Genomic DNA, 18,835 nt, shown 5'->3' on the forward strand with positions numbered 1-18,835 from the left:
TCTGGTGGCCTTTAAAAATCAGGACACTGTTTCATGAAATCTCATCGACCCAACCAACAATGTGTGTGGAGACTGTGTGTGTTTGTTTGTGTAGACCGGTCGTGGCTGCAGGAGGCTCTGCAGGTGGAAAAGCTGCAGCAGAAGACTCTGTTGGCTCTTCAGCACGTCCTGCAGAAGAACCAGAGAGGAGACGGAGTGATGGACAAGGTTCGAACACCCACACGTTGCTTTTGTATTGATATTGAGAAACACTGACTTTTTGTGATTGATTTTTTGTTGAAATATATATTGTGATGCTAACACAAACTAACCAGAATTCCAGAAATAATTTAAGTAGTGAGATTAGGATTAGGTGGATTCTCCAAGTGGATCTTTTGTAGACAAATGGGGCAAGTAGATGACATTGACATAAGTATTGGAAATACAAATAAACAAATATAAATGACTTAATTCCCTTAGCAGGGAGATTTCTGGCAGGTGGAGTTCCCTTTATGCAACTCTGGACTTCCAATAAATTCCAAGAAATGTACTAAAAGTTGAAGCAAAGTTAAGGAAAGAACAGAAAAAATTCATACACTTCTTTTGTCTTCAGCTCAGGCACAAAGTATCAACGCTGCGATCGCTGTGCAGTCGCCACACGGAGAAGCTGTTGGCGCTGCGAGCTCTCTACCCCGACATTGTCCACACACTCTTCCCTCCTCTTTATAAGGAGCTTTTTGGAGCAAACCAGGAAGTGATGGTGCAACCGGCTGACTGAGTGGAAGGTGAACACAGGAACAACCAGTCAAGCACTGTATGGATGGACGCTGATACGGAACAAGGACACTGCTCCACTTATCGGAGCCACTAATTTCTCTTTAACATTCATAAATCATAAACCGGTAACTGAGGTTTGGAAGAAAGTTTTTCATGTGTCTCAACACAACACTGTTGAATTACTCAGATAGTCTGTATTTGGTGCAAGATAAAAACATTTTAGTGGCTGCCAACTAGTTAGCAGTTGGTTTATTGTTAGGTCGGTTTAGTTCTTATCTTTTTGATGATTCAAATTTAAGTTTTTATACTTATCTAAATGTCAATGTTCAGTATTAAAACATTGACTAGCTTTAGGACCAGATTTACGTAATTGTGGAAGAAAGGTTTGAAATCGATTACCTGAGCAACAGATTCAGACTTTTTCAACAGTTGTCTTCCACATTTCTCGCAAAAGTCCGAGTGAAAAGACACAGTTATGATTTTCTCGGCTGACTTCCGCACAGATCTCTCAGGTGAGCGTGATGTCATATGCATTCTGTCATTAATACACTCAGTATGATTCCTTACTGTAGCACATAATTATATGCAAAATGTAAAAGTCAACCATCTGCTATGCAGCCAGTGAAGGACTTAGCTTGCAGCAGCGGCGCAATATTTTTCAATTTCACATGAGCACAATGAATTCGAATTTGAAGACGTTGCATGTTTTAAGATATCAAAACACCACCATCTAGTGGCTAAGATGAAAAACGCGTACTGTTTTATTCACTCATAATTAAATGGAGGTTATTTGATGTTGCTTAGTTAAAGTCACCAAGATAAATGTCTTAATTATATTCCAACATTTTGTGTCATAAATAAGATTTTTTCCCCCAGAAAATAGCATTATTACAGTCACTTCTTGTGTCACTTGTAATCTACAGTACTGTAGCCTTTAAAATAGTTAAAAATGTTTTATACATGAAAAGAAAATTTTAAATTGAATTACATTGCACTACTATCATTAATGTTATTCTGTATATTGACAAGCACTTCACTCCGAATAAGATGCTAAATACATATTTTGATATGTTTCGGCCTATTAATTGTGGTATTTTAATCATTTTCTTTTTCCGTTTGATGGGGATGAAATGTCTATGTGCTTTTTAACATTTTAATAACAATAATAGTTAAGAAAAAAGGTCCAAAGCTCGAAATTAAAATTAAAACTCAGGAAATATTGCATTAAGTGAACCCAAAATAACATGCAAAAATACCTGGTAGTATGTTCTAAAGCAATAATAATGATGTATAAGGGTGAAAAAAAAAAAAGAAAAAAAAAAAGCAATAACAACTGTGATATTTACATTTTAGAAGAAATGCACTTAAATTTGTTGCATCCGAATTAAACAATTTTATATTTTAATGGATCGGTGTGTTAAAAAAATCTTTTGTATGATATTTAAAAACTGTGATCGAACCCCTTGGCAGTGTGTTTGTCAAATGAAGTATTGTACATTTTTGTGACCATTTGCATAACAAAAGAGGAGATTCTCGACCATATTGCCGCCAGTGGTCATTTTATTCCACTCGTGATTTTCCATTATTGTGCAAGATGTATATATGATGTATAGTTCCCAGCATGCACCTGCATCAGTGTGTCAGACTTGGGGCAGTCACCATTTTCAAACTAGTGAATCACTTTTACTCGTTTTGATACAAATCAGATGAGTTTCTTAATAAAAAAAAATGGTGAGAAAGATGTGTTTGTTCATTTTTTTTTTACTACTCAATATCAATTATTATTTTTGAAATCACTGTCGACAAGTCCAGTAAACAATTCCCTGGCTCACAGCCTGCGTCGTGTTGCAGTACAAGGTAGCTCCATTAGATGGCAGCAGAGCATTGCTTGATCATTGTGCCATAGGACTCGTGATTTCACAATTCATTTTTCTGGAGAAAGTTGCTCACCGTGTTCTGAATTCAAATGTCTGAGAATTGAATTGTTGACATGAACCGTCAAAACACAGTACAGCACAAACAGGCGCCTTGTCAAGCATGCTGAAAGAATCTATATTGGGCAGTGGTTTCCGTGTTGAATTTTAAATGAATAGATTCTATCACATTTCGTGGAACCATCCAAACACTAGCCCAAAAAGATGTTGCTAATCTTTTAGTGCAACTTCAGATGCTTTTGGAATTTAGTCGTAGAGGTGTACTTCTGATGCATGTTACTGCTACCTGAGCGTACTACTGACTACACGGCTGTCAGGCATGTCCCCAGACATTTTTGAGCGCCTGGTGCTCAAGTCATAAAAAAATGGCACCCATCTGAACAAAAATATATCTCATATCGTTGCTGCTAGCTCGGTTTGTCACTGAAATAAACAAGTTTATTGTATCTTTTTGGTTAGATTAGTGCATGTGCTCTGGGAACTAAGATGAGAGGTTGCCATTTTTACCTTTTATTTCTTTTTTAAGTGGATACATGGGCTGGTGGGTTGGTGCGCGATTCTCACACAACCTTAAATGAATGCCCTTTAAAATGTGTATAGAATGCATTTGAGTGGAAATGAAAGTGAGCAACTTCTCAACAATGTAAGAATGATGCGGGCCGCGAAAAACGTCATCTCACGTTCAGAGCAGACTAAACATCTGAGGCAAACTGCTGAGCCGACATCTCACCCAGAGCTGAGCAAGTAAGAAGCTGAGCAGAGGCAGAGACGCTTGAAGATGCGTTTATATCTTGAGCAAAATAACTCAAGGGTCAGGGTTAGGGGTGGAGACGCAGTCTAGCCAGTCAGAGGTGAGGAAGTACCTCCCCCTACTAACCTGGGATTCTCAAACATCTGTACCTGTGTGTGTACAGAACCTATCCAAGTGGTGACTGCACATCCAGCAGTTGGATTTTTTAAAACTTTTGAATGAGTGAATGAAACCTTTGCTTATATGTATGTATTATTGAAAGATATAGAAAACGTTTTGTATACTTGGAAGATTGTTTGAAACTGTGAACAAATATTCAGCAGCCCGTCGACACGTTGAATGATATTTTGGACCACCACTGACTGAAAGTCAAGTGAATACATAGACTAGTGTCAGAGAGGGTTTTGAAGTCCCGACGCAAGCATCGTTGATTCGGTGAATTCTGCCTAAAGTTTCATCGAGAGATCCAGAATGAACATTTTGCGTGCTACATTTCCCGCCTATTGAGAGTTCTTCTGTGAGCGTCTCTCAGTGTTCCAGACTGACTCGACTCCATTAAAAACTTTGGTGAGTGTGCTTGACAATTCTGCTTCCTGTGAGATTTATAGTTTTTATAGCATCCAGGGGGGTGTCACTGAAAGTTCTAATGGGAGCGTTTCAGAAAGTTCTGCCATTAGTCAGTTCTACTGGGATCATTGAGAGACCTGGTGTGAGAGTCTTACTTTGAACTCATGTTCGACATAATGATTGAAAAGATGCGCTCAAAAGGACTACAAATCAGGCATAGCAGGAGCATGTTCACAGCAAGGTAAAGTTTTTCCTCAGTTCTCTGGGAGAAGAAGAAGAAAGGGAAGCCTCCCTCAGTCATGTAGGAGTGAAGTGCTTGAGAAGTGTGATTGCTAAAGCGATGGATCAGACTTGGCAGCCCGAGCCGTCTGGCGGCATCAGAGTGGGCAGAGACAAAGGTCCAGAAGTGCCAATCACACTTAAGCTGACAAATCTGGAGCACTGCGAGCTGTCAATAGCCTATGTCAGCACGGAGAGAGTCACTGTTTCCCTGCAGCCGGTGTGAAAGAACGGCAGCTGACACACTGAGGAGGGAAGTAAAGTTGGAGAAGATTCAGTCTTAAAGTTCCCATGTTGAGATCATCTGCTGGCAATGGCACTTATCAACACCTTGTGGAAGCAAGAATAAAAAAAGACCTGCCTGTCATAGTGTTGCACTGTAGATAAGGACGCTATCAGATTGACAGGTGAGCAGCTGATAGAGCTTGGCCTTGAGTTTTCAGGTAGTCCATCACAGGACATGAGGAAGGACTGTCATATCAAGAGCCACGGTGCATCCCACGTGGTCTCTCAGGTAGTGTGTTCCCCCGTGAGGAAGACCCAGAGATAAGAGAGAAGACAAGAGAAATGTATAAAACTATGTTTCAGGATTCAAAACTCAACACATTCTCACTCCCACGGTCTCAAATAGCGACTCTCTTCAAGTGACAGACAGCATGTGCCCTATGCTGACACAGAAGTCTGCCGTCACCGTCGTATGTTAACGTAATAGGCTTTTATTCGAAGCATGCTCCACCTTCAGGTGCAGATCCTGACGCCATTGGCAGCGACTGAAGATGATTGTCAGTCTGATGCTGTTTGTTTCAGCTGACACCTGTTTGGTCAAACCAGGGATCCAAGGGAGCAGCCTATGGAGCCTATGGAAAAAAAAAAATAAATAACAATAATAATGATTCTTTTATTCTGAAAACTCAGCAATGAGACAAGTATTTGAGAGGAATATCATTTATCATCCATTATATATTGTGACTTCAGAAGTGTGTACTGAAGCGATGGCAGCCCTTATAGTCACACAGTGCCCTTGGAGTAGCTCACGTTTACTAAAAGGTTGGTGACCCCTGGGTTAAACTATACAGTATGTGCTTGACTGGTTGGGTCAGAAACCTGTACCGCCCTCCAGCCCTTTGGGGACCGGTTTGACCCCTGACATAGGATGAAAAATCACCTGACCAGTGTTTCTACTTCTACTCTTTGGGAGGGAGGAAGAGTCGCCATAGGAGCACCATAGTATTGAATAAGGTTTCTCTGGATCCTGGCTACAATAAAGAAACAACTTCTTGCATATCAGCCAGGTGACTTAGACTTGATTCCGTCTTTGGAGAATTTAAAGTCGTCTCAGAACTGTGAGATGGCAGTTGATTTCAAGAAAATAATGTTATCAGATGCTGCGTCAGCTCCATGAAAGCCTTTATCTCCAGACATGACAGAAAAAAATCCATCTTGTTGTTATACCATCAAACATCAGTACGTTAATCTGCAGTCACCTCCCTCACGCCTCCTACGGCTCACAGAGGGATTGTGTCTAAATCACATAGCAGCACCAACATTTGCTGTAAACCCATAATCTGTGTGTACGACTGCTGCCTCAAAGATATTCCACTTTCAAACTTATCTCAGTCTTCTCCATTTCATCTGCAATTTTTAAACATAAATAAAGATTGAGAAGATACATTAAAAAAGTCTTCAACACAGAATAAGAATTTAAACAAAATGTGTCTCAATTTCAATTACAAGATGCTACATGTAACAATAGCAGCGAAATGTAAATAGATCTTGTCCATATATAAGCCGCGGGTGCAGTGGTGCTGTCTGCGCCGTAGAAAGTTCAGTGGTGCTTAAAAATGCATGAGGATCACTTCCAAACTAGTTTTGAGAACAGGGTCCAGCAGCGAGACTGACTCATGAAACTAACTCTGCAATGTTCTGAACTGGAATCATTACAACTCACATCTTTTGTTCACATTAAAGCGCTCATAATGCTGTGTTTTCGACCGTGTGTCCAAAGTTTGGGCAGCCAGTCTCAGCTGCTTCTTCTCGTCTCCAGTCCTCCAGGAGATTGGCTCAGCGGACGGAGCTGCGGACACGTGGGTGAAAACAGTGCATTTTGAGTGCTTTAAGGTAAATAAAACACCTGGGATTTCATCGGTTTGATGTGAAAAAGCGCAATGTTTTGGCAACAATGACGCTCTTTAACCTGTGAAAATCCATATATTAGTCGCACCGTTGTATAAGGTGCATGGTTCAGACCATGAGAAAAAAAGTAGCGGCTTATAGTCTGGAAATGACCACACTATTGATTTATTTTCGAGGCTAAGAGTCGGTATTGCACCTGTGGGCCACCTAAAATGACTTGGCCCGCGGACCTTGAATTGGACACGCAATCTACCGTAAGTAATTGTAATACACCTTTCTCTCTGTTGACTTCTGTCGTTCCAATGTGAAAACAAATGGTCTCAATTTGCTCTCACATAAAGAGCGACATATCAGGTCCAAATGATGGAGATCTTGTGCTCAGACAAGTTTAAACTGCTGTGAAAACATCACAACCGAAGCAGGAACAACAAAACACAGAGGATAGAGAGCGGCAGTTATTAAACAATGATTGAGACTCAAAGAGAACGAGTCTGGGGATCACTGATAACAAGACAGGCAACATTCGCGTTTGACTTAGACACTAATGACCAATGTAAAGGTTCGATGGAGTGGAATAATGATGCAGATCAATGTTCATTGACCTGCTGCCTGTCCACCAGACTCTCCCCATTACAGTGATGCCTCAGGGTAACCTTATCTGCTCCCTAAGTGAGAGACTAACTGGAAATAACAGCCAAGGAAGCTGGGCCAGCAGAGTTGGAAGGACTATCGATTGTCGTTTTAGCTTGAACCTGATTTTCAGCATCTCAAGAGACGCTTTACTTCCCGCTTGGTTGAGTCAAATTCTAGAAATTTGTACAGTAGCAGGAAAGCACTGGCTGACTTGAAAGGACAAAATGCCAGGCGTCTGTGACCTTGGATGACCGGAGGTTCCTACTTTGTTCTCAGTAAAATAAAATGGGGACAAATACAGAAGGGTACCCGGCATTGGACGGCCGACCCGTCCAGGATGTCACCTCTTGCGGTGTGTAATAGACCCCGCCCCCCCTTTACCCAAGAGTCGCCTCACAATTTTTTTTTCTCAATGTAAGATAGATCTTTATGGCCCATTGTGAGCATTGTAACTGGATAATGAAAATGAACAAACAAACATAGGAGTGAATTGGAAATTTCAAAGTAATAGCTGCTAAACTGTGATTTTAAAAATGTATGTTTTGGGGTTGGTTTCCCAACGACGAAGCCACATCAATACCTACTTTGAATAGTCAGTTCCACCTCAGTTCCACTGGCCACCTGTGCTTGTTGCACATTAATTGAAAGGAATGAGGAGAATCAAACTTGGAGAAAGAACAACAGACGTCTCTCTCAACAGTGCTGCAGTCAAACAATAGCTGGCGTGCCTTTCACTCACTCCCACTTAGAAAAGTGAAAATCCAATTATATTTTCATCTGCACTAATCTGTGTGTGGTCACTTGCGTGGCTGATACCGTTGTTTGTCCAGGAATCACTGTTGAGCTGTTCCAAGCTCCAATTAAAGCTCCAATTCCACTCATGTCCTTGTTGGCGCGTCACGTTAACAGCGCTGCGAGCCATAATTCAATCATGCGGACACAAGCTGTAGAGCGCAGCTGTGTGTGGAGGAACGCACAGGGAACTTTGTCATCTCTGGATAGAAACTGAATACAAATGAATGGATGTTATTGTTTTGTTTTTGACATGATCTGATATTATTACTGCTTCTGAAATAAATGGGCCAAAAATGAGTTTGGCTACTATCAAGTTTTGGTTCTCATGACTACGCAGAGGGCGCTTTCCACTTTCTAGAAGGCCCCAACTCATGTACCCTTGGGCTATTGAGCTTCCCTCTAAAATGGCTCACTTTCTGTTCCATTAGATCTTGAGTCTGATGCCTCCTGCTGCCACAGTAAAGGCCATTCAATGCTCATTGACAATTGCCCAGTGGCTGTCATTCAGAAAGAACGAGACAATGATGCAGATAAAGCATGCAGCCCACATATCGACAAACCCTTGCAGATTTGCTAGCAGATTTTCTCCACTGATGGAATCAGCCAGAATTTTGAAGTACTCTATGCCCCGTAAATTTAGGTGTACAAACCTGTCAGCCATTCAACTTCTTCCATCACTCTCCGTGTGAAAGTGTTTTCAAATGCCCCCTGCTGATCTCGAGACTATGCCAGTCATGTTGGTAAAATACAGTCTTGCCTCAGATACCATAACCTGGCCTAGAAGCAAACTTCATGTCACTCAAGGCCTATTTATGTTCAATGTTATGTACAGATCCAGATACAGACGGAGCCATCTGTCCACGCTCTGTGTTCATTTCATTCGTATTTCTGCATGTTTCCACAAAGCTTATAGATACGAACCAAACAGAGCAGTGCCACCGAAAACCGGTGGTGGAAACTATAGAGGAAATTCACCGTCCTCCAGTCGCGATGTATTTAACTGTCTCACTGACCACCACCTCCTAAAACGCTGCCTCTGTTTCCTCTTTTGTGAAAGATGTACATTATCAATGGCACAGTCGCCATGTTTGTTTTGTCGTCATAAACTTGGGCTGCACCCCCTGGTGGATATATTGGTGAACAGCAATAGGCAGCACAAATGGACCTTAAGGCTACATCCCACTGACGACGCCCTTTGTTGTGATGAGAAGGGTACCGATACCAACATGGGCTGCAGGAAAACCCAACAGAAGATCTGTTGAAATAGCCAATATACACTTACAACCACCAACGAACACAGTGAATGTTGTTTATTGCTTCCTGTGGAAAGGTGGAAAACTAGGACCAATTCTCGTGTTCTGTTGTTATGGGCTCTACATGTCATCCAGGATTGCAATTCAAACAAGAAAAAGGAGGAAAGCAGAAAGGTCACTAGATCTGAAGACAGCAGCTTCTTATTTTTCAATGATGATTGCAAGATTTGACATCCAAAAATCCTTTTCTGTTCCAACAGTAGCTGAAGAGGAGAAGAAAACGACGGGGTCAGCCCAGCTACTGAAAACTACAATCCTCAGTGGAATAGCGGGTCACTGGTAACTGAAAATTGCCCAACAAGCCTGACAAGCAGCAACACCATGGGATTCACACAGTCAAACAGCATTATTTCGGCAATTTTACAAGAAAATGAGTCATGACGGAGGCTGTGGAAGGGTGCAACTCCCCTGTGACGGTGTCATCAGCCACGCCGTTGGAGATGTACGTCCATGTTTGTTTCCTGAAGATGATGCTTTTGGCAGCGTGTGTGAACTGCGATCACAGGATGATGCATTTCTTGTAATAGCTCTTGCTTTTCAATGTCATGCATGGGAATAAAGACATGATTCGTGTAGGCATGCTGACAAACGGTATATTTCTATTGTAGATGGAAAGACTGAAGGAACATTGGAACAATGGGTCAAAGGCACATGAATGTCTCGTGGTGAGTGAAAAAAGAAGCCTAGGAGTATTACTATTAGATACAGGTTTCATGAGTGTCCTGATCATCAGAGGCCACTAGATGGCACTATCTAAAATGTTCAGCTTTGAACAATTAACTCAATGAAGCCTCACACCATTTCTAAACCAAGAGCGCCATCTAGTGGCCTCTGAAAATGAGCACACTCTTCCATCAATCCTGCAATACTGTTTCATGATACCTACCCATCACTAGTTTGGGAGGTGAAGTTCAACTCCCACAGGCAACAGAGGCATGTCTTAAAATGATTTGTCCGTCTCCTCTTTCAGAGATGAAAATTTGTACGGTTTGTTCCTTTGTTGAGGAGATATTGACAGCCACCCATTGTGTGAGGAGGAAGTCTGAACCTTTCACATTTTTCATTTTTCAATATTTTGTTGTCAACGCCCACTCCATCCTGTGATGACTCACTTTTATTTCCCGGATTAAGAAAAGGAAAAAAGCCAAAGCGGCATAAACAGAGTGAATATCCTGTAGTGCCAGTGGCTGTGCGGAGCGGTGAGGGTAATTGGGCGTCTCAGAATAATCCCATCACCACACGCATCCTCCTCTGTGCAGTTTACACTCAGCAGGGTTGTTTCACATTCGCTGGATGAAAACAAACTTATGTCAGTGGATGATAGTTTCACTATGACCAGACCTCACATTTGTGTCGTTTCATTTTCAACCTGGGGAGTAAAGACATGATTCAAGTTGGAATACTGATTTGGACACCATTTTGTTTGCCCTCTGGAATTACCCCGCCACCTATCAAAACAAGAGAACCAACCAGGAGGCTGCATTTATGAGCTGAGAAGCAGGCACAACCCAAGAGGGCTTTTGGGTCAATTGCCTAATATTTTCAAGGTCCAAATTCATGCTGTTTTCCTTGAAAGAAATGTGACCCGCAGATGACAGTGCTATGGTGAATTACAAGCCTTTTCATTCAGAGTTCTGTTGCGATGTATTGTGCACCCAGACAACACATCCTCACTCCCATATCGTAAAGATGGACTTTGTTGATGCTGAAGCTTCTTTCAGGTTGTTGACACCTTTGTCATCGTCAGGTTATCGTCATGAAAAAGGCGTCATTAACAAAATATTTTCATCATCGTCATCCTTGGCGAATACCACACTGCCCAGAATGAAAACATTCATCATTTCTTCTTCATCTGGGTCATCTGTCATAATTCTGAAAGTAAAGTAAATGACACAATTGGAGAGTTTTGCTGTGAAAATCCACATTGCATAAGAAATCATGAGCTCACTTGTAAGGTGTGCATTAAAAAAATATTACATAGACAAAGACCAAGCCATCATATACTTCATATACTGAGATTATTATCTGATCGATGCCCCACGTTTACAAAAGAGTTCCGCTCCATTGTATTCAGCAATGACGCAGCGTAGGATGTGGTGCAGCTGAGTCATAATTTAGAGTGAGCGGCATGGAAAAGACTTTTAAATGGCCACATCCTGCAGCGATTGTCACAGGCCTCCATCCCCAGACTAAGAGCAAAATATGACGTTGACGTTTGCACCACAATACGACAAGCCCCTGTGGCTGCATGAACATGTGACGCGCCGTTGAAAAGTGACGATGGCAAACGGAAATGTCAGTTGTCACACATACGAGTCACATGTTGACATGTGATGGAGGTGTTAATGATAGGCACATTGCTGCCTCAATGGGGGAACAAGCAAATGTGTCACGCTGCTATTTTAGCATCAGATGAACAACTCCACTGCTTACCACGACGTACCATGTTATTATTCTGCTTTCGGGTGGGTTTTAAAATGACATTAGACCTCAGAGAACAAGATGTTTCTTGTTGAAAAAATGGGGTGATCAGATCCATACATGTGGATGCATGCTCCAGATTTTGTTTGGACCTCAATACATTTCCAATTTTCAGATACAAGTTTACCCTAAAGCACTTATACAAACTATATGGAAAATTATATTCATCTTAGTCCTCTTGTCAGTCTCAAGGTTTCACATTGGCAGAGTATGTCAAGGAGTCAGATCACCAGGTGACCAGGAGGCCGGTTGGGACCATGATAGTTGTGAAGGGTCGATGAGGTTTCATGACACAGTGTCCTAATTTTCAAAGGCCACTAGATGGCAGTGTCTGCTGTATATTGTTTGGACTTGAACAACTCATTCAACATAATTTCTAATACAAGAGCGCCATCTAGTGTCCTCTGAAAATTAGAACACTGTTTTATCAACTCGTGTTGTAGTACTCGAGATCGGTGTTGGTCTTGAGACTGGTCTCAAGACATTTTAGGGTCCCGGTCTCCAGTGCATTTTTACTTGGTCTTGTCTATGTCTCGGACTGGACAGGGTAGGTATTTCTAGTCAAGACCATCAGAAAACTGTCATAACTGGTAAAAGGCTTTTTGTTCAGTTTTGCTTTGTTTTTCTTTTGATATTTATCAGGTGTTTCAAACTGAAACACCCAAACACCAATAAGGCATCAGTCTGGTGTTGTTTGTTTCAGCTGACACCTGAATGGTTAAGCAATGTGAGCCTGCACTCACCGTGGCTCATTTGTGAGACTCTTTCTATTCACTGTCTTGGTCTTGTTTCACTCTCGACCTCCAAATATCTTAGTCTTGTCTTGGTCTTGATCTCCAAACGCCTTGTTCTTGTCTCGATCACGATACTCTCCAGTCTCCATAATGTCTTGGTCACAGTTGGTGTGGTCTTGACTACAACACGATCATCAACCCTGCAATACGTGGGTCTGAAATACGCAAAAGGTTTCACGAGCACAATCATTTAAGACGTTTCGATGGTGAAAAGGCCAAAAAGTCCTTTCATTCATAGGCTGGAGAAAATGGAGCGAACAAAGTCAGGCTAAAGATGAGGGACACGTAAGCAGTTCTATCAGACAGGCGTTAAATAAAGGGGCGATTGTGTCCTTTTTCGTTTGCTTCTCTGTAATTACATTACAGCCTGGATGCTGCGTTTAAGAGATAATCCCAATTCCTGTCACTGATTTCTCTGCTCATGTCTCATTTTGGGGGAGTGGAGTGGCACCGAGGTAGAGATAAGACAGACAGAAACAAGCAGCGTTTGACGTTACGGATACAGGACGTGCGTCAGTAGTAATGTCAAAGTTTAACACCTGATAAAAATGTATTTGCTTGTCATTCATAAACAGTTAACATTTTGTTGACTTGAAATAAAGTTTGATTTTGAAATCCAAAAACAAAACAATGGTCTAAAGCTTGAAAAACAAAAGGGAGACGTACAAAGTTGTATGAGTCAATACAATACTAATGAAAATGAGGAAACAAAAAAAAACGTGGAGAGGATTATCTGAAGAAGACAAAATAAACTAAGACTAAATATTACATTTATCTTTCTATTCAGGTTCAATAACCTTCATCCAGTCTATGCAAAGCACAAACCTTCCCTCCATCACCGGACTCAGAATGTTTGCGTGACCTGAAAGGAGTCGATTGGTTGGGGTGGCGGTAGGATGCAGCAGTCATTACAGGTGATAAATATTTCAGTCTCTGCCTCAGCTGGGAAACATTTACTGAGGGAGAAAGCACAGATGCCATTTGCTTTACAAAGCCTACTGCCTGCCAGCATCCGGCGGAGAATCCGCCCTGGCTGTGTGTAGGTGGACTGTCGACAACTTGCTGAAGAAGCGGCAGCAAAGAACACGACAAGTCAGGCCGAAGTCAGATATTCTCAGGTTGTGCAAAAGTTTCTCATGCAGTTGTGCTAATGGAGACACAGTCAAGATCTTGGTCTAGAGTGTGTTCTGACTCAGCCTGGTCTCAGTACCGGCCATGCTGGGCTCTAGATTTGTTTGTCAAGACCACAGCTGCTGGGATTTGATTTATTATTTTTTATAAACCTATGATGAGTCATATTCCTGGCCAGTTATGCATTTTCATTGAAAAGCCAGCACCGGAGCACTACCTTGCTCTTGATCTCCTATAATGAACCCCATTCAGGTGTGGGGAAATAAGACATCTGACAACGTGACAAGTGTCAAGAATGCTCTAAACCTGACATTGATGTGTGAACAATTACCATGGAATCACTTTGAGTTGCCCGAAACAGCGGGGATTTTTCAGTGAAACTTTCCTGGTTGGGTGGAAAGCAACTTCATTTTGGTGGTGTTCTGTAGATTTATTTTTTGCCAAATAGACCGACCTATTCAGTATCTGGTTTGCTCTCAAGCTTGACTCAGTCTCGCCCCTCAAAGTCTTGGTCTTGTCTTGGTGTGTTCTTGGTCACGACTGCAGTATTCTTTCATCTTTCACTGCTGGTCCACAGTCTTGCGTTTTGCTTGCATATCATAACTGTGATCATAGCATTGATGCAGAATATGTTAATGGACTGAGTGGACGCAGGCTCATTAAGAGCACAGATGACTAGAAAAGTACTTGCTCAAACGTCAATTACTTCAACAACATTTGAGTTGCACATGGAATTCAATGACCATAATTTTCTGACTATAAGCCGCTACTTTTTTCTCGTGCTCTGAAGCCTGCGGCTTGTACAACATTGCAGCTAATATATGGATTTTTACAGACTAAAGAGCGTCATGCTGCCAAAATATTGAGCCTAGTCACATGAAAACCAGGCGTTTCACTGACCTTAAAGCGCTCAGAATGGGCTATTTTCACCCGCGTGTCCGCAGCTCTGGCAACAGAGCAAAAACAGAGCATTTTGAGTACTTTAATGTGAATAAAAGATGTGAGGAGTTCATGGTTCAAGTTCAGATCATTGCAGAGTTTGTTTCTTGAGTCATTTAGAAGTGATCCTCGTGCATTTTTAAGGTAGACTTTCAACAGGAAACAAAACAGAAAAGCCTGGTCCTTGGTTGCCTGATGCACAAAGGATGCACAGAAGCTCCAAAGGATGTTGATCCATCTTGAAGTCTGACATTGCTTGGAGATTAGACTGGACAAACTGCTTGGATGAGTAGCCAGTGATCTGCTACACAGCAGCCTGGTCTGTTCCCTGTCATTTCACCTCACAACGGTTTATTTAAAACTTTTCTCATCCACAAGACGTGCACAGTATGAAGACAGAAGGATTGTGTATCTTCATCGGTGGCATCATAATAACTGTTGTTTCTGCTGGTCAACATTTTCCATCATAAATGTCGTGAAGAACAATGATGGTAGGAATTTAAATTTGATTTGCTCCTTGCCAAGCTACTAAAGAGAAGTCTACATTTAATAGTCTTAAGGGGGAAATTGTCTGAGGTGACACCACCTCAGGTGTTCAGCCTTCAGCAAGCACTTCAAATTTCGGACTTGAATTACAAGCATCAAGCCGCAGCAACCAGATGAACATGAATGATGACGACTCATATGCTGACCACTCATCATCATCATCATCATCCAGGAGCACCGACGTCCTCTCAGCCAGAGGTCTGTCTACGAGCTGATCTCTAATCAAGCATTTACACTTCTGTCCTTGGGTGTCACTTCAGTGCTCCTCATAATCATGTGGCAGGCAGTGATGGTAATTACATACTGGGATAAAAGCTTTTAGCTGCTCTCATCAAAGCAGGAGATGATTTGGCCTCCTAAACATGAGAGAGGAGGTAGGCCTGACCTGAAGGCTTCTGCTGGATGGCCACCACACAGAATGCTCTATGTTTCCACATCAGAATGGGAGCCGTCTTACTTCTCTACAATGGAATTATCACACAGCCAAACCATCAGTCAGAGTGCTGGTGTCCGACATGAAGCTTGGCTTTTTAGTTCTTTGCGATTGACAATTTCATTCACGTTGTTCTGTGTTCTCTGTCCATTGTAAATGTTTACATTTTGTAACTAACTACAACTGTACCTTATAACTGCTGTCATTGGTCAGATGTAACTGCTTACTGCTTGACTTATTTTTTCTGACAGGAGTTCTCCAAAATAATGAATGGTCAAACCTATACTGTAGCTCCAAAATGTATTTACCCAAACAATTCCATCCCAAATACATGTATGGTACAACTGTATTGACATTTAGATTATATGTCTTCTGCTTTGGTTTAACTCCATTCCAGGACCACAGAAAGCGACAATTTTCAGCCTGAAAAGTGCTCTGATAACTAAAAATATTCAAGGCCATTTTGTTGTATATTCTACCACTGTTTTGTCAGTTCCAACCTTAGCATTGTAGTGATACATTCTGGACACTGTTCCGGCCTGAGTAGAAATGATATACTCGCCACACAGCAGGAGGTGTCGCCACTCCTATAAGAAGATGTGCTTTTACTCATCCCACACAGCTACTTGGCCTCCTCAATGTCTTCCCCCAGTATGTGTTTGCTGCTTTCCCTTGTTCAGAGAGCGAAGCTTCAGGTCGCAGGATGCTATTTGCAGCCCTGGTTTGTCTGAGCAGCCCATAGCTCCTGGCACTAATGCAAATGTCGATGGGAGTGAGGAGCAATATCAGAGCTGAGTCAAGGATTGGCTGCTCATGGGACCAGGGTGAACTGTCAGGGTTTAGATGACTGAGTCTTACAGTGGTGTGCAGAAACAAGCTCTTCTGCTTCTGTATCAGAAAAGACGTACCCGACCATTGCATGGCGTCTGGATGTTCTACCAATGCTATTGAGGATGGAAGACGAGACGAGAAATGGGGGAAGCAACTTCAAGGAAGGAGGCTACCATTGGTAACCTGCAGTGATCAGTTCAAGGACCTTTTGGCCTGATAAGTTCACCTCAGCCGGATTCTGAAACTCACCATAATACCCATGGTTTTCACATGTAAACAAACAATAACAAAGTGTGTCATCAAAGTGGCGGAGAAGCAGTGGTACTCAAAATACCTTCCTTTACTAGCACGCATTATACATTTAATGCCGCACTATGTTTATTTTCAATTTCAATTTATTCATTTTCAATTTATTTTTTTTATGTGACCATTCATTGTTAATGGGTCCGACCAATGTCCATCATTAAATCCGCAGCCTCTGACTAGCATGAGTCATCGTTTCCAGAACGACATGGTTTGGATAAAAATAATTCTGTTGTTTACATGAACCTGTTATTCCTCCTCAAAAACCGTTTTCAAATTTTCACTGGTTTTCCTCGCAACGTCCTGTGCCTCCGTGCACACAGCTGTGCTTGTTTACCGAGTTGGTACCATACAGTATATGCATTAAGACATATGTAAACTAACTTAATATCTAATGTGAAATATTTCCTATGTAATGTGACATATATACATGCATGAATTGTTTGTTAAACAATACAGGAATGACTGCAAATATCTTAAAACACAATAACTACCTGTTATACACGCTAGGATCACAGTGATGATCAATAATGATTGTGTATCAAGCAGATCTGAACTTCCACCTATAGAAAGCTATAAAGCCTCTAAGTACTGATCCCTGACCTCTATGTTTTTGCATCTGTACAGTTCCATTCGGCGCTCTAAAATGCTAAATTGTCTGTTCGGTAAATTAAATTTGACACTTTCACTTCCTTCTTCAAACGCATCTGTTGGATTCCAGACACAGCGGCTTTGTGTTTTTCACCACACTTAAATTGTGATTTCCAAGCCTTGACCTTTCCTGTCCAACCCATCAGATAGAACCAGAGGTGGCAAATATGCAGCTGTGAGGCAAAGAATGCAGAGACAAGCTTTTAGAAAAAAATCAATTTTAAGAAAAAAAAAACATGGCAAGAAAATCAAAAGGACCACTGAGGACGAACTTGAGAGAATGAGATGGTTCCACTCCCGCTGCTGTTGCTGTCCACAAGTAAATCGCAACTGAACAGTATTCCATTTTTCAGACTCAAAATCATTACCAATAAAACATATTTTCCTCTTGACATCGAAAGATTAAAAGTAACAGTTTCTACTGGTCAAAATAAAACATGTATTGTCACAGATTTACATTGACACATAATGATCTTGTTGTCAAAGTGACGTGGCAGATTGAAAGTGTCATCACTTTCAGCCTTTAGTCAAGATGACAAAAGCAGACCTGTAGACTGGTCTTGAGTTGACTTTTTCGTGGTTTAGGTGTTGAGTCTCTTGGTCTTGCCACACCACAGTCTCGAAGCCTGCAGTATCATGCCAGACATTATTATCACCAGTGTACTAACAAGTCAGCATTGAGGCTATACAGTATTAACTCAGAAAATGTGAAGTGTTCCAGTCACTTTCAAAGTGCATGCACTTGTGTATCTTTAATTTCATTTAGTTTTTTTAATGAGTTAAATGCCTCTTGTTTACCAGCAGTGATGCATATGTTTATTCTGAAATATATATATATATATTTTTAAATATCTACTATTCTGCCCAGAATCCACTTACACCCCACATTATGACAACAGCAAGACCTCATATCCATTTCCTGTAAAACAGTTGGGAAGCTGAGCTTAAGCATATCTCCTGCTCAAAAAGCAGCCAATCAAACACACATTTTACACTCATGACAAGCTTTTATTTTCAAACACCAACATATTTATAAACAGTGACTAATACTCCTTATAAATACACAAATAACCACGGTCACCACTTATTTTTAAATGAATAAATCACAATTGCAATATAAATCGAATCAGACTAAGAATCGCAATACAATGAGGAATATATTGAATTGGGCCAAACGCATGTCGACCCAGCCCTAATGTTTGTTGCATTGTCGGTTGACAAAATGACTGAGAGACTCAAATCAGGCAAGGTTTCTGTCTTGGTTGTCACATGTGTTGTGCTCTTATTCTGTCTGTTCCGCTTGCTTTTATTTTGTTAACCCCCTGTAGTATCCTTTTCCTTTGTCATCATCCAGCTTAATGGCAGCGCAGCTGGAGCTCATCTCGTCATCAACTCCTGTGGATATCACCTGGCGAGCTCCAGGCTGCTGGCTGGTCACTTTGTGTCATTTGATTTTTCCCCTATGTATATCCCGGTTCGTGTTTTGGCTCCGACGCCTTCAGTTCCTGTCTTCGTCGTTTGTACTTTTTGCGATTTTTGTATTAAATTTTTGAATTTAATCTCGT

The 18,835-nt window shown here is 41.4% G+C and overlaps 1 protein-coding gene across 2 annotated transcripts in view; it reads left to right on the forward strand.

The window, feature by feature from the left end:
* LOC128765328 (nuclear receptor ROR-alpha A-like) overlaps positions 1 to 2,044 on the forward strand; it is a 37,269-nt gene extending 35,225 nt beyond the window's left edge. For both annotated transcript variants that reach the window (XM_053875999.1, XM_053876010.1), the window contains 2 exons: positions 95 to 207; positions 593 to 2,044. In XM_053875999.1, coding sequence (XP_053731974.1) covers positions 95 to 207; positions 593 to 757 — 278 coding nt within the window. In that variant the 3' untranslated portion in view covers positions 758 to 2,044. The remainder of the gene's footprint in view (positions 1 to 94; positions 208 to 592) is intronic.
* Positions 2,045 to 18,835: the final 16,791 nt, after the last annotated feature.

The sequence above is a fragment of the Synchiropus splendidus genome, chromosome 1 (genome assembly GCF_027744825.2).
Source record: "Synchiropus splendidus isolate RoL2022-P1 chromosome 1, RoL_Sspl_1.0, whole genome shotgun sequence".
NCBI classification, from domain to species: Eukaryota; Metazoa; Chordata; class Actinopteri; order Syngnathiformes; family Callionymidae; genus Synchiropus; species Synchiropus splendidus.